A 15,359-nucleotide genomic window follows, 5' to 3' on the forward strand; every position below is an offset into this window, starting at 1 on the left:
CAGACGAAGTGTTATATTGTGTTTCTTTTTTGTCAGTTTTACTGTAGAGAAGTAAACAGTCTAAAATAACGCACTCAGAAAGTGAACATATATAGGCAACAGCTGGCAATGTTGTATATCGCGAGTAATATATAGGTCATAAGAAAATCCGTGTTAGGAGATTTTGAACGGTTATACTCAACAAATGATACCATAGGAATAACCAAAGAAAACCAGCCAAAGACACATTCGCCGCAATCGATATTCGCAGGCGGCTTTTTCAGGGGGAAAAGGGCAATTTCTTTTCCTTATCAGCGAGCGGGGAAAAGACAGATGTTTCTTTTTCATCGTCATCAGCGAATTGGGAAATTTCCTCTTCACTCAGCGGCAAATTTGAAAAATAGCCCATAAGCGCGGGATGGAGGCTGATCAAATGCCCCCACTATAAGGCGAACTGTTTCCAAGGTGTAGTCCCTGTGGCGGATTTTTTTGTGTGTCATCCGTGGCATTCTCCTTGTAATACCGACTATGATGGAAATGTTATGATTATACACAAGAAGGAGGATACGCGGAAATTTCATTTTATTTCCACAGCAATGACGGGACATGACAGAGACGATTGGCGAATGATTCCCGAACTAATAGGAGGTTCAAGTAGCACAAACAGAGAAATCACGAAGGAAGATTGCGGTCATCGAAAGTCAGAGTTATTGTAAAGACTCTCACTTATAAATAAAACCAAATTCATATCCGTTCGAACATACATCTATAATAAAGCCTATCCTAAGAGGCAAACCCGCATGCTTCCGTATGCCAAAGAAGCAGCGGTCAAAGGTCAAGTGACAGTGACTGACGTTGATATATGTACTGTAATACTGTTCTATGGAAATCCGGTCACGACATGCGACATGCGACCTGTGACTTCAAAACTGCGAACTGCGACCTGCGACTTCCGGGTACTCTGGCCTAGCTGCCACCTGCGAGTTTGAAACTGCGACCTGCGAGTCCACGACCTGATCCATGGTTTTAGGTATTTGGTATTTATTGAGAGTCTGAAAGGCAGTCACAAGTGATATCAGTGATAGGTGGTGTCATTTTGGAAAGAGATGAGCTTCGATGACACAGCTGTGTTGGCCTACGTGTTGTTCGGTTGCTTTCAAAGTCCGGTTTCAAAGGTACAATGCTCAACTGATCACCGATTTTCATGAATAAAATTTGTTTTGATAGGCCTACTTCAACAAGCATGTTGTTATATATGTTGTTTCCTAAAGTGGTGGCTATTTCACAGATCGAAATGACCTAGTTTAGTATTCTGTGGTTGTTGTACTTCGATTCGGTGACCATGCACCCCACCCAGCCCTAGATATTATTTATCTCGCAGTTTGTATTCCACACAAAATAAATGCAATGATCCTTTTATTCACCATATCGTAATATTAAACAATCTTGGTAGAGCCGATGTGTGGAGTTGCCCTCATTTTCCTTTATACAGTTTGACAAACACGCAGGACGCAGGTCGCTGTTGTGAAGTCGCAGGTTACACCTAGGTCTAAGGGACTGGTCAGTTTCTTCGGCCTGGGGGCGGTGGATTCATTGGGGGGGGGGTTCACCCTGTTTTTGACTTTGGTGATGGGGGGGTGTCACCATGTTTTTGAAATGCCCAATAGGGGGGTCAGTGTGTTTTTGAATTTCGACACAGGCTCATCATTGCTTAAAATGCATCGTGTCAGCCACAAATTTCATCATTCAGTTGCATTTTTCGGCGCGCCCTTCGGGCGCATAACTTTAATAATCAGACATATTTTTCAGCACGCCCAACTTTAACATATCAGGCATACAAATATCAGAGATATCTATATGTTCAATATTTTTCAGCGTGCTCGTCGAGAGCATTACTTTAATATATCACACATTTTTCAGCACGCCCTTCCTGTGCATGACGTTAAGATAAAAGACATATATATTAGGGATATCAGGATGTTTAGTATTTTTCTCCGCACCCTTCGGGCGCCATACTCTAATAAATCAGAGATATATGCCAGAGATATCTTGATGTTTGCTAAGTGAAAGTGTACCGTTATGAAATCTGCATTTCATATGAAAAGCATGACAAATTCCTGATACTTTTCTGTTCTCTCTATGAGAATTCAGTATGAGAAAGCAACATGCACAAATATTTCACAATATATATTTGATACAGTGACTTATTTTAGAGATAGAAAAATGACAAGATATCTTTCGTTCTCATTGATGCAACTGTTTTCCTTTGTGTCTCAGGTTTTCTGTAGAATGATGCTTTTTTATGACCAAAATAACAGTTAAAAAGGCAGTTTTTGTCATTATTAGCTGTGCTTTTATGGTTTCAATGTTACAAGAAAAGGTCATCTCAGACACTGTACACATCAGATTTGGCTAAAATGCCTCTCTATAGCTCCTCAGGAGATTTAATTTGATGGCTGGCAAGTCTTAACACCCATCAAAATTTTTGATTTTTTTACTGCTTTTTCCTCTTTGATATTAATGATTGACATCCATTCTGTACAACAGTTCAGAACATCTGCTCATTCAAAATGTACTGTATTCAAACTTTAAGATTTACACTTTGAAATTCCTATCTTACAACTGACATGTCAACAATTTCATTAAAACACAGAATAAAACACAGAATGACTGTTAAAATATGAATGTATGTAAAATATAATTAATATATATACATATATATATATATATATATATATATATATATATATATATATATATATATATATATATGTCCACCTTTTGTTTTACAGTTGTCACGTGTGGGGGGTCACCCTGTTTTCAAAATTTGGAATAGGGGGTCACCCTGTTTTCAAAATTTGGAATAGGGGGGTCAGCCACTTTTTGACGTCGGCAAAAAATAATCCACCGGTCCCCCCCAGGCCGGAGAAACTGACCAGTTCCTGAATGCCGAAGTCGCAGGTCGCATGTTTCAAACTCGCAGGACGCAGGTCGCAGTTTTGAAGTCGCAGGTCGAATGTCGCATGTTTGCCTTGACACATAGTCCCGAATGTCCAAATTCTTTGTAGGAACATTAGGAAAGCCCCAGGTCAAATGGGAACATAGAGTCACTTTGAATTTTTCTCAGGACCAGAACACTTTTCTCGACGACAGCATTCCACAAGGCTTATATATACTTTGTAATAAAGCCTACATGTTTGTGTAAGAATTTAAAATATTACAAAAAGTGTTGTTAATTTTTTCATTAAAATACCAACGTTGAAAATAACTTGTGTTTCACATACTCAACATTGAATAGTAATTTACCATGTAGTGCGGAAGGAACATGTATACCTGCATCGAAACGAACCCTAAGTCAATAACCGGTCATAAAGCTCTTATTAATAACATAATATGGTGCCGTAGAGAATTAGAACCATTGACACTAGTCTTTTTCTAGCAGGTTTGTTAGCACGTGCACGTGCGCTTGACAAACGGAACACATCACGTTTGACCTTGAACCCCTCTCCTCTTCCTCAGGCGACAGTTTAGAAGTTTAACACTGGCATGGTTATACATTTGAGAAAATTGTTCAGCGGTTTCAAATGGGGTATTTTAGAATACGCTTTTATTCAAAGCGTTTGTGAGTGAAACGATTAGTCATTTCATGACTGAAAAATACTTTTATTCAATACATAGGTGTACCGCCGCCATTTTGATTTTCACTTGTAGTTTACTTTTGGATAATATGTGTCCGATCATCTATAACAAAAAATATAACGTCGGTAAACAGAACACACCATGACCTTCTCACTAATGCTCAAAGTTCATGTGAAAAAAAACTTCTTTTATTTATAACAAACTTTTACTTAAAAGTGTGTACAACTATAATGGCTGACACAGCCTACAATGTAATATTGACAAAAATCATCAAAAACATTACGAACTATATTTTATATTGTACGAAACAATGTTGACTGATACAGTTTACAATAAACCATTCTAATAAACTTTGTTAGAAATTACATGATAAATATTAAATATCAAAACTCGAAGATGTCAAAATGGAATTAAAAGATATATAAATAGAAATCTGACAAAATATGAACACTTTATAAATATAACGAAACTGAGGAAAATGTCGCTGAATTTCGTGATGACTTTAAAAGACAGAAAAGGAAGTAAACACATATTATTTTGTAAAAATATTTTTTACTGTATTCCTTCACACTTGCTGCAGTTTTATCCCTCTGTTGAGGTCATTTGTAATTCACATATTATTTTGCACCGCTGACAAAGCCTGCGTCCATTAGATAAAGCCGATCGTAATATTGAAACGCTGCAATCGCGAAACTTTGTTACGAAACTATTTTATCATATATTGGCTCTTTTTCATATATTTGTATATACTTATAAGTATAGGTATGCATAGACGCACACACTATGTTTTTTAAGTGGTTCCAAGTAGAAGCTTCAAAGCAAAATATTGAATGCGAGATATCTGTATTATTTGCTACAATGAGTAAATTAGTGAATCGATTAATAAATATGGTTCCTTTAATTATTATATAGCCTGTTACGACAAACTACAAGTATATTAATTATATTTGTTGAAAAAATTTAAGGACTATGAACTATCACAGAGGTCTTTGGGGTCGTATGCGTTGGAAAAATAGTTCGACTGAAAGATTTTGGCCGAGAGCCATACAAAATTTTCCGCATTAGTAATGTTTTTGTAATCAATAGACTTCTTGGTTTTCGTAATTCTTCATGTTGTTGTTGATGTTGTTGATGTTGTTGTTGTTGTTGTTGTTGTTGTTGTTGTTGTTGTTGTTGTTGCCGTTGTGACTTTCACCGCCCCCCTTTTTTGCCCATGTTTTGAAATCACGCGGCCGTCTTCGAGAGTTTTTGACGAGAGTCCAGCGCGAGATATTCTTGGATCATTCCCACGATGTCGTCTCGCTGCATAGCTTGGCGTTGTAGGATCTTTATGAGATTCCCGACTGTAGCGTCGCTAGATTTTGACCATTCCTGAAGGACCTTGGAACACGGATTATCACTTCTATCGAGTACTTGAATTTGCCCACTTGAGTGCCCCAGCTCACCTGTAAATGTTTCAAAAATTTACATAGTATTGCTTGGGTAGATGTGTTTGTGAAACTGTAGTAACTGTAAACTTTCCTTCCGAAGGAACGAATTCGTTGTTATTTTGTTGTATTTTGTGTACCAGAGAAAAATGAAATGCCTTCTCATGATAGGTCATGAGCTAAAATAATGTCGAGCAATGATATGATTAGTTAAAGTTTGATAGAACAGTCGTTATATTAGCCTATATTTTTTGTCGGTTCTGTCTATAGGAGGGACCCATACATGGCCCCAGCCGCTTGGCTTTTCTCTGTAGTGGCTACTACAAGGCAGGCTTTGCGTTCACCCGACGATCTACGCAACAGCCTGTCAGAGAATATTGCTTCAATTTCGCGATCACCTCACTACTGACGTGTTTTTCCCTTCAATTTATTCTGTTTTAATATGTATATGCTCACAGACAGTCTACGTCCCAGGGTGTGTTTTGTTGTTTGGTTTTCAGCAATGTTTCTCAATACCGATTAATAGAAACGAGTTCTCCAATATATAATTTACACACGATTACAGCAATTTCCAGAGATGTCGATTTTGTCGCATTAATCGTCAGCATAGGCGATTTTTCTGGTAATTTCTATGAGTGAACCAAAATCTTAGAAGTTGGTGATTATGGAAACATCAACAAATAAGCGACAGTGATTACTGCCAATGCCCCATATCCTTCGTACCTGATTTAGAGACGAGAGTGAATGTGGTCTTCACCCAAGGTAGGGGGGAGAGAGAGAGAGAGAGAGAGAGAGAGAGAGAGAGAGAGAGAGAGAGAGAGAGAGAGAGAGAGAGAGAGAGAGAGAGAGAGAGAGAACAAAATGAGGGGGCTGATTCAACCTACCTGCCAGAAAACGCCAATCACCATAGATACGTTCAACATTCATGTGATCGCAGATCATTTGATGAAGAGCAGGTGGTATATCAGATACCTTGCTGTCACTGGTTATACTTGGCGGTCTTGGTAACTCTGTATTGACGTCATTCTGCAATGAGTAAGTACGTATGAGTGTTAGTTCTTTCGGTTTACATCAGGGAAACTGCAAATCTATGTCATAGTGGGTGCGCGTGTTTTACGATATGATCCAATATGGCCACCACTAGGCTATTTCATTGCACATTAAAGATTTGAGGTTTAAAACGCAGAGAGACACTTCACCTTGTTGGTTTCAAAATTGGTACGAGGCAACGTACACATCACCGTGATTTGATCGCATGTCCGCAAACACACATTCTTGTTTCATACTTGAACATGAAATGTCTCCCTACGACATGCCTACTATGCTTAAATTTGTTACAAAGTTAATAAATGATGTTTTCCAATATGACTACAAGGAAGCAATTATCTTAAAATCTTTTGTTTACCAACATTCTTCATCCAATTTGTTCAAGAAAGTTTGTACAGGAACAATAAACTACTACATGTAGTATGACATTCCTGTGCACATCAATTTTAGCGACCGGGTATTCAAATACAGTGCTATGGATTTGAAAATAATAACAGGAAATGAATGAGTATTAAGGTATTAACTTTTCATGTTGCTTAGACAGAACAACGACTGTTACATTTTCTAAATCATCAGAGTACAGTTGTTTCCATTTTTGCTCTCATTGAAAAACTATACGCGTCAGTTTTAGGTCAGTATGATTTAACTTACCGATTCTACCACGGGATAGACCAAAATCATTCGCCGTCTGCCTTCGCACAAAAGTTTCAGGTGGGAATCCTCATGAAGTTTTATTCCAGAACCCGCCAATTCCACGATATGAAGACGTTTACTGTCCACGTGGTCATTGTGATCTTCGAATGGACAAAGCACTCCAAGGGTGTATTCCAGACACTCAAAATCTCGTCCTCGGATGACATCGATTTGTTCAAGAAGCCACTTCAGGAAATTTCTTGAATCTGTGCCAAACGCCCTCTGAACCGCTACTTTAATCAAATTCTGTTCCCCTTGGACCTGGGCGACAAGTTCGAGAGTGAACGTGACGTGTCGATCGAACGAGAACCACGCCAAGTCTCGGTATACGTGCCTCCTCAACGATGACGTCGATGTTTTGAGTGATGACGTCATGCAGCGAGCCACAAGTTGCGAGAAGACTACATTAGGAAGGAACGCGCCAAAATCCAAATAGTACACGTCGTCACTGCCCTCAGGCGTCCGCAACGCTGGCGTCCAGGCTAATTCCTCCTCTTTTCCACTATACACTGGCAGAATGCTTGGCACCATGTACAGCTCGGTATCGTTAGACGGCTCCCCCGGTATCTTGCAGAGAAGATCATAAGCCGTCAATAGGGACACTACAATATCAGTTGAAACTCCGACAGAATCTGAAATGTACGTCATTATATGATTATCGGCAACGCCCTTATTTTCCATCATTTCCCACGAATTTGCAAGGTTCCAGGGTCGTTCTCTTTTAGGAGGTATGCTTATAAGCAAGTTCATTATGTTGACCAGCACATGTGGATCAAGAATAACATAGTTTTTCAGAATGTTGTTCTTTTTAGTATATATAATGTCACCAGATTTGTGATAGTAATCTAGTGTCTTCTCAAAGTCATCTTCATCAAAAGAATACATCGTTTTCACAAGATCCTTCAAACGTTCGTACGGTGTTATAATTTCTGCTTCTAATGGGGCGCCCTCTCGATTTCTCCGTTCTCGTATCAGTTTTGAAAAGTGCGTCACTTTGATAGGATACTTTTCGTGAATATACTCCGTCTTCTCTATTTCCTCTAAAACACGTTTCTGGAGATTGTGCGCATCCTCATCCGGGGACTTTGAATTTTCAACCTGAAACACAAACGACCTATCCGAGTTCGTGGCCAAGCGACTGGAAATATTTCTGACTCTTGCCAGTTCTTCTGTCAGATAGCTGATGACGTCACTCCGTTCTTCGTCAGACACGCTGTCCCGATTTGTGCCGACCAGAAAGAGAACCGAGTTTTTGACTTCAGCGTGGGTGAAAACCGAGTTCAGCCAAAATAAAATTCTCTTTAACTGTTTCTCTCGGTTAGTCGCCGCTTCTTCGAGATTGAAAACGATGATGTAGACTGCAGGACCTGAGAAGAACACGTGGTGTGTTGAGTAGTAGAGTTCTTGACCGGCAAAGTCCCAGAGAGTGAGGCGAGTTGCCAGGCGTTTTTCCCCTCCAATTTGTTGCCTGATGGCTTCGCGTACGCGGACGACCGGCATTGTCAGTCGTTTCACTTTCCAAAGTATATACAGTTCCACCATGGGTTGTGTCAGACAAGGAAGAACGGAGGCGAAAAGGGAGCGCATGGACAGCCCCGGAATTTGAAACCGCAGCCCAACAACGTGACCCAACGCCAGTCCGATAGCTAATCCACCCAGACGCTTCGGAAGGTATCCCAGACGCAGCTGAAGATTCTTGGTCCTTCCAAAGCATATCCCTGAGAAAGTACCCATCCACGCGACGATGCCGCAGAGGAGATATGTGGTGGCGCTTTCGTAGACGGGGAGCAAAGATGCCGAAGCGGTGACCAGGAGTGGAAGGAGGGGAAATAATATTTTTTTCTGAATTACATTTTTCAGAGCTTTATTCAACGTGTACCTGTTCGTATAGACTATACCACCGATGCACAATCCAACGAAGAACACTAGCGCCTCCAGCGACGACATTGCGACTAATTCTAGCGCTGTTTTCTCGGATTGATTATCGGCGTACATGTACCGTAATTCGTGGGGCGTCAACATGCATAAACCCCAAGCGATCCCCGACCGGAGACCGAACCCAAATGACACGCCGGCGGCAAAACAAAACGTGAAACAGGTCAACGCTGAAAGCAGTCCAGCTAAAATGGGTGGTTTATAAAAAGAGTCGACAAAATATGCCGATTCGTTGTGCAGGGATTCATCAAGTTCAGTACTCGATGACTTTCCGACAAAACTGAAAAGGTTGCAAATATACATCAGAATGGCCAGGCCTGTGCCATAACGATAACCGACCAGGAAGTCCGTACCGGAGATCGCGAGGCAAAAATAAACAGCCCATTGAAAGACTCCGTACCCCAGACTAAACTGTCCGATTTTCAGGAGACTTTGCAGAAATATGCCGGCGAAAAGTAATTTCAACAAGAGTTTTGAGAATTTCACAGCGGACCCTGTCGTGAAGTTGCTCTCCGAAGAATTGCGGAATTGTCTGCTGGACTTAATGGCCGATAAAGCCGTACACCAGGCGGCGCATTTCTCGAACTCGTCTTCGTTCGGAGCCTTACAGTCCCGCCATTTTGAGTCAACAACTTTCGTCTCGCACATCTTAGTTTCTATTCCCTCAGTACTCGGTTCGTCCTCGCGGAATTTTTGCCCCGTCAGGAGGCGCACGAGACTCGTCTTGCCGACCCGACCGTCGCCAACGAACAGCACTTTGCTCTGATTGAACGCCAAGCGGCCGTCAACCTGCACGTCCTCGTAGATTTGCTTGACCTCGTCGTCTTCGGCCAGCGCGCCGATGTTGAAGCTTCGTCCATAGTTCGGAAATTTGAAAAGCGCTGACTGGATCTTGTCAGTCATAGTTCATAAAAGCTGGTACCACAGTGACTTCTCTGTATCAGTTTGAGTGAGATATGAAAATAGGAGAAGTGGCTTTGAATAAAAACGAAGCGAATACGATCAGACGAAATGTTATGTTGTGTTTCTTTTGTCAGTTTTACGGTAGAGAAGTAAACAGTCTAAAACGACGCACTCAGACGGTGAACATATATAGGCAACAGCTGGCAATGTTTTATATCGCGAGCAATATATAGGTCATTAGAAAATCCATGTCAGCAGATTTTGAACAGTTATACTCAAATAATGACACCATCGGAACAACCAAAGACAACCAGACAACGACATACTCGCGATCGATATTCGTCGGCGGCTTTTTTTTCAAGGCGAGAAGGGCCGGGCAATTCCTTTCCCTTATCAGCGAGCGGGGAAAAGACAGATGTTTATTTTTCATCGTCATCAGCGAATTGGGAAATTTCACCTTCACTCAGCCGGCAAATTTGAAAAAAAAAAGCCCAATAAGTGCGGGAGGGAGGGAGGCTGATCAAATGCCCCCACTATCAGGCGAACTGTTTCCAAGGTGTAGCCCCTGTGGCGGATTTTTTTTTTTGTGTCATCCATGGCATTCTCCTTGTAATAACGACTATGATGGAAATGTTATGATTGTACACAAGAAGGAGGATACGCGGAAATTTTATTTTATTTTCACAGCAATGACGGGGTATTATAGCGGCAATTGGCGAATGATTCCCAAGCTAATAGGAAGTTCAAGTAACACAAGCAGAGAAATCACGTAGGAAGATTTGCGGTCATCGAAAGTCAGAGTTATTTTAAAGACTCTCACTTATAAGTAAAACCAAGTTCATATCCGTTCGAACATACATTACATCTACAATAAAGCTGATCCTATGAGGTAAACCCACATGCTTCCGTATGCCAAAGAAGCAGCGGTCAGAGGTCAAGTGACAGTGACTGACGTAAATACATGTACTGTAATACTCTGTCCTATGAATTTTCTGATCAGCATTGCGTCATTCTGAAGGCCTAGGGGTCGTGGATAATTTAAACATACGCCCTCAGCAAACGAAACTGACGAGTTCAAGTAGGTAGGGGTTAAGAGCTCCGTTTCGATTACAGTGCGCATGTTTGCGCTAAAAATAGTTCACTAATGTTGACAAGTTCCGAATCGACCGATCACACTACATGTTGTAGAGCTTTTATCAAGCCAATGGTGACGCACTCCGTTAATCCAGATTAAAGTCATTCTGTGATTGATGTAGGCGAAATTAGTCCATGGGGGCAGTAAAACAACGAAAGAAGATAACATATCTAAAAGACTGAAAAAGAAACGCTTTTAAACTATCATTGAACTAGAAAGTTGAATTTTATGTTTTTGTCATGAAATGTCAACACCAACTTTCATTAGAATGTGTATTATTACCATGGAGAGACCGCTGGTATTCTTGGAATAGACCCCAGCGAGATCCCAACAAGGGGAGCTCCGATTATGATCTCGGGTATTCGCACTTCGGAACTGATTAATATAGGGAGGGTGTAGGTCAGATGCAGTCAGTTTCGTTCCAAAGTTTGCCTTGACTTTGCACATAGTCTCTAATGTCCAAATTCTCTGTAGAAACAATAGAAAGGCCTCTGGTCATATGAGAATATGCAGCCACATTGAATTTTTTCTCAGGACCCCGACCACATTTCTCAACGACAGCATTCCATAAGGCTTATATATACTTTGTAATAAAGCCTACATGTTTATGTAAGAATCAAATATTACAAAAGTTATGTTAATTTTTTCATTAAAATGCCCGTGTTGCAAAGTAACTTGTGTTTCACATACTCAACATTGAATAGTCAATACCATGTAGTACGGAAGTAACGTGTAACGCTGATCCAAACGAACCCTAAGTCAATAACCGTCATAAAGCTCTTATTAATAACATCATAAAGTGCTGTGGAGAATTGGAGTCTTTTTCTAGCAGGTTTGTTAGAACGTGCACTTGATAAACGAAACACATCACGTTTGACCTTGAACCCCTCTCCTCTTCCTCAGACGACAGTTTAGAAGTGCGAAAATCCGACTTCAGGATTTGAAGTTCTTTAAAACTCAATAAATTGCTGACTGCTGTCAGGTTTTGAAAAAAAATATTGCTGAAAATCTGAACCGTGATCCAGAATCAACTTCACACACGTATAGCCTACACATTGGTTTTCCACAGCGTAACAACAACATATAGTCACTGCGAATTTGCTGACAATCCCCGTAAAACGCGATGCGTTTGTCGTTATGTGCGCGTTTTAATCATCAACTACTCCTAAAAACATTGTGTGTTAGATAATGTTTTGAATCACTGACGCCTCCACAGGTCACTTGAACTTTTTCAGTCAAGCCCCTAACGTTCTCCCAAAAACCATTACAGAAAGAGGGCGAACTGTCGCATGATTAGCGAGAAAACCTGACCCAGTGACTTCCGAGTGATGTCATCGGTGTCTGTACATACATGCACGGTCACTCCTCAAAAGACCTTTGTAGATGTAAAAATGTCACTGCATTTTGCGTCAACCGCCAGATAAAGTGACGTTGAACAGATAATTTTCAACTCTCCCAACTCCTTGAATCCGGAAAATTCCCCATGGCCATCTATCACAATAAAAACTCCCTATTGCTTTCTTTGCAAAAGTTTTGCCCTTCCACCGGCACCCCAAACACAACAGCTAAATTAAACTGTTTTTACCTATCAGAGTTGCACGCTCGGAAAAAGAATATATAGACTTTGGCTGCTCGCTGATGATAAAAAGAATGCCCGCCTACCAGAAAACGTTTATGAAAACCCCTTTTCGCCAACAGCTTTGTTGGATGACCTTGTGTGTAACCCTACTATCGAAATTAGATAAGGAAAACAGGGTTTTATGACTTGTTTTGATACCGTTCAGCGTTTTTATCGCTACCTATGTGCACGTAATCCAGGGTCGAACTATTATTTTCAAATATTTTTAAGACACAAATCCTAAATAATTGTTGTTCTTGTATTCACGTCAACAAAGAATCAACAATGTTTCTTGTGTTAACAACCATACTTTAATTCCTCCGACATAGAATATAATGTTATGGGTTCTCATACGGGAAATCCATTTAGTTTCTGAGTAAGGTGGGGGATAGTTTATCCTAAAATACGACGGTCGCCGTTCGTTTACCGGAATTTCAGTATATTGGTGACCACAATTTGCCACGACCGAGCCACTTCGATTCCCTTCGGATTAGTCATGTTCAGTTCGTGTTTGGGTAATCCCATGGCTGCCAGTGATGGACACGGCCAGCGCCCCCTCGAAATATGTGTGTGTGCTTGTGGGGGTGGTGGGGGTGACACGAAGTTAAGGTCTGTTATCTTGAGCATTTTATAGACAGGAGGAAATCTGGGAAGGGAGAGTTGTTGACATAAAATGTAATTCTCCCAAACTCCCTTTCTGAAATATGACAGTCTGCTTTTACAAAAGTTGCGAAACATAACTCTAACTTAAAAGTTACTGTACCATCTGTATGATATTGATAAATCTGCTGACTTCGATACACATGTGTTCAGATATACAGACTGATTATTATCGACGTAAATACGTGCACTGTAATACTCTGTCCTATGAATGTTCTGATCAGCATTGCGTCATTCTCAAGGCCCAGTGGCTGTGGATAATTTAAACACATTGTCACGCACAGCAAACGAACTGATGAGTTCAAGTAGGTAGGGGTTAAGAGCTCCGTTTCGATTACAGTACGCATGTTTGCACTAAAAATAGTTAACGAATGTTGACAAGTTCCAAATCGACCGACCACACTACATGTTATAGAGTTTTCATCAAGCCAATGGTGACATACTTCGCCAATCCACATTAATCTTGCTGAAACTTCATTTAATCTACCTCATTCTACGATTGATGTAGGCGAAACGTGTCCATGTGGGAAGTAAAACAACGAAAGAAGATAGCATCAAAGAATGAAAATAAACGCGTTTAAACTATTATTGAACTAGAAAGTTGAACTTTATATTTTTATCATGACATGTTAACACCGACTTTCACTAGAATGTGTATTGTCACCGTGGAGAGACCGCTGGTTTGCTGATAATGGAATAGATCCCAGCGAGATCCCACTAAGGGAAGCTCCAATAATGATCTCGGGTATTCGCACTTCGGAACTTATTCAGATAAAGAGGGTTTAGGTCAAATGCGGTCAGTTTCGTTCCAAAGTTTGCCTTGAGTTTGCACATAGTCCCTAATGTCGACGTCCAAATTCTTTGTAGGAACATTAGGAAAGCTCCAGGTCAAATGGGAACACACAGTCACTTTGAATTTTTCTCAGGACCAGAACACATTTCTCAACGACAGCATTCCGCAAGGCTTATATATACTTTAATAAAGCCTACATGTTTATGTAAGAATCAAAAAATTACAAAATGTTATGTTCATTTTTTCATTAAAATACCTGTGTTGCAAAATAACTTGTGTTTCACATACTCAACATTAATAACTTGTGTTTTCACATACTCAACATTAAATAGTAAATACCATGTAGAGCGGAAGTAACGTGTAACGCTGATCCAAACGAATCCTAAGTCAATAACCGGTCATACCATTGGCTTGATAAAAACTCTACAACGTGTAGTGTGGTCGGTCGATTTGGACTTTGTTGAACTATTTTTAGTGCAAACATGCGCACTGTAATCGAAACGGGGCTCTTAACCCCTACCTACTTGAACTCGTCAGTTTCGTTTGCTGTGCGTGTGTTTAAATTATCCACGGCCCCTAACCCTTGAGAATGACGCAATGCTGATCAGAACATTCATAGGACAGAGTATTATAGTACATGTATTTACGTCTGTCACTGTCACTTGACCTCTGACCGCTGCTTCTTTGGCATATGGAAGCATGTGGGTTTTCCTCATAGGATCAGCTGGATGAGGGGAAACGTGCGACATCGAAGAGATCATGATCACTCAGAATGAGGCTGGCGAATAAGCATGCGCAAGCATCACAACCGACAATACCTAATAAACAGTCTCAAGACTTCTAGTCTAGATGTTCGAACACTAAATAACTTTAAAATAAATTCTAAAGTGACAATATAGGTGCAATGACTTGGTCAAGAAAGAAATAGGAACGAAACGGTAAACTTATGGCCATATTTGATTTTGTCACAAAACCAATGGAAGTGAATGTGCATATCATGGTGCAATATCCTTCAATGGTATCTAGTTCAAACATCAAATTCCTTCAGACATGTCTCAGTTTTATGTGATTCTGAAATTAGGAAATGTATCAAATTGTTCGAGTGGTTGCTATAATCGATCATATCACCCAACAATCTGGTTACGTGTGTGTGTGTATGCCACAGTAGTTGTTTTTCTATGAATTCTGAACAAAACAACGGCTCTGGACATGAAATATCAGAACAAAGTCCCCGGTTGATAGCCACATTTGATTGTATTAAGCTTACACGGCAAATTCAAATGCATACGTATGGCATAGCACGCTGTCGATGTGAAGTGAAGTGTTAAGGAATACATTTCAGGCGTTTGTGATTAAACTTTGCGGTCGTACATGTACGGATAAATAGATGGCCAGAGTTCCATCCATGAGTCACCAGGGTCAACGACCGCTGGAACTGATGGCGATGATTGCTGCCACACTGAACTGATGTGAAATATGCCGTATTGAACAATACATGAAGCCATATAGGCGGTGCATAGCTGAGAAACG

At 40.5% G+C, this 15,359-nt stretch overlaps 1 protein-coding gene across 1 annotated transcript; it reads right to left on the reverse strand.

Moving 5' to 3' along the window:
• Positions 1-3,786: 3,786 nt before the first annotated feature.
• LOC139142208 (uncharacterized) lies at positions 3,787-9,800 on the reverse strand. The gene is made up of 3 exons (XM_070712073.1): positions 6,744-9,800; positions 5,930-6,071; positions 3,787-5,063 (listed from the first exon to the last, which is right to left on the reverse strand). Exons 1-3 carry the CDS (start codon positions 9,621-9,623, stop codon positions 4,843-4,845), a joined length of 3,243 nt encoding a protein of 1,080 aa, XP_070568174.1. The 5' UTR covers positions 9,624-9,800; the 3' UTR covers positions 3,787-4,842.
• Between the last annotated feature and the right edge of the window lie 5,559 nt (positions 9,801-15,359).

This window comes from Ptychodera flava, chromosome 10, assembly GCF_041260155.1.
Source record: "Ptychodera flava strain L36383 chromosome 10, AS_Pfla_20210202, whole genome shotgun sequence".
Taxonomy (NCBI): Eukaryota; Metazoa; Hemichordata; class Enteropneusta; family Ptychoderidae; genus Ptychodera; species Ptychodera flava.

What these genes read in the sequence shown, in the direction of transcription:
- LOC139142208 (XM_070712073.1), bottom strand. Translation starts at nt 9,623, where the DNA reads ATGACTGACAAGATCCAGTCAGCGCTTTTCAAATTTCCGAACTATGGA. An exon ending in TCTATCCCGTGGTAGAATCG is followed by an intron (nt 6,072 to 6,743) that starts GTAAGTTAAATC and finishes TACTCATTGCAG; the next exon opens with AATGACGTCAATACAGAGTT. An exon ending in TGATTGGCGTTTTCTGGCAG is followed by an intron (nt 5,064 to 5,929) that starts GTAGGTTGAATC and finishes AAACATTTACAG; the next exon opens with GTGAGCTGGGGCACTCAAGT.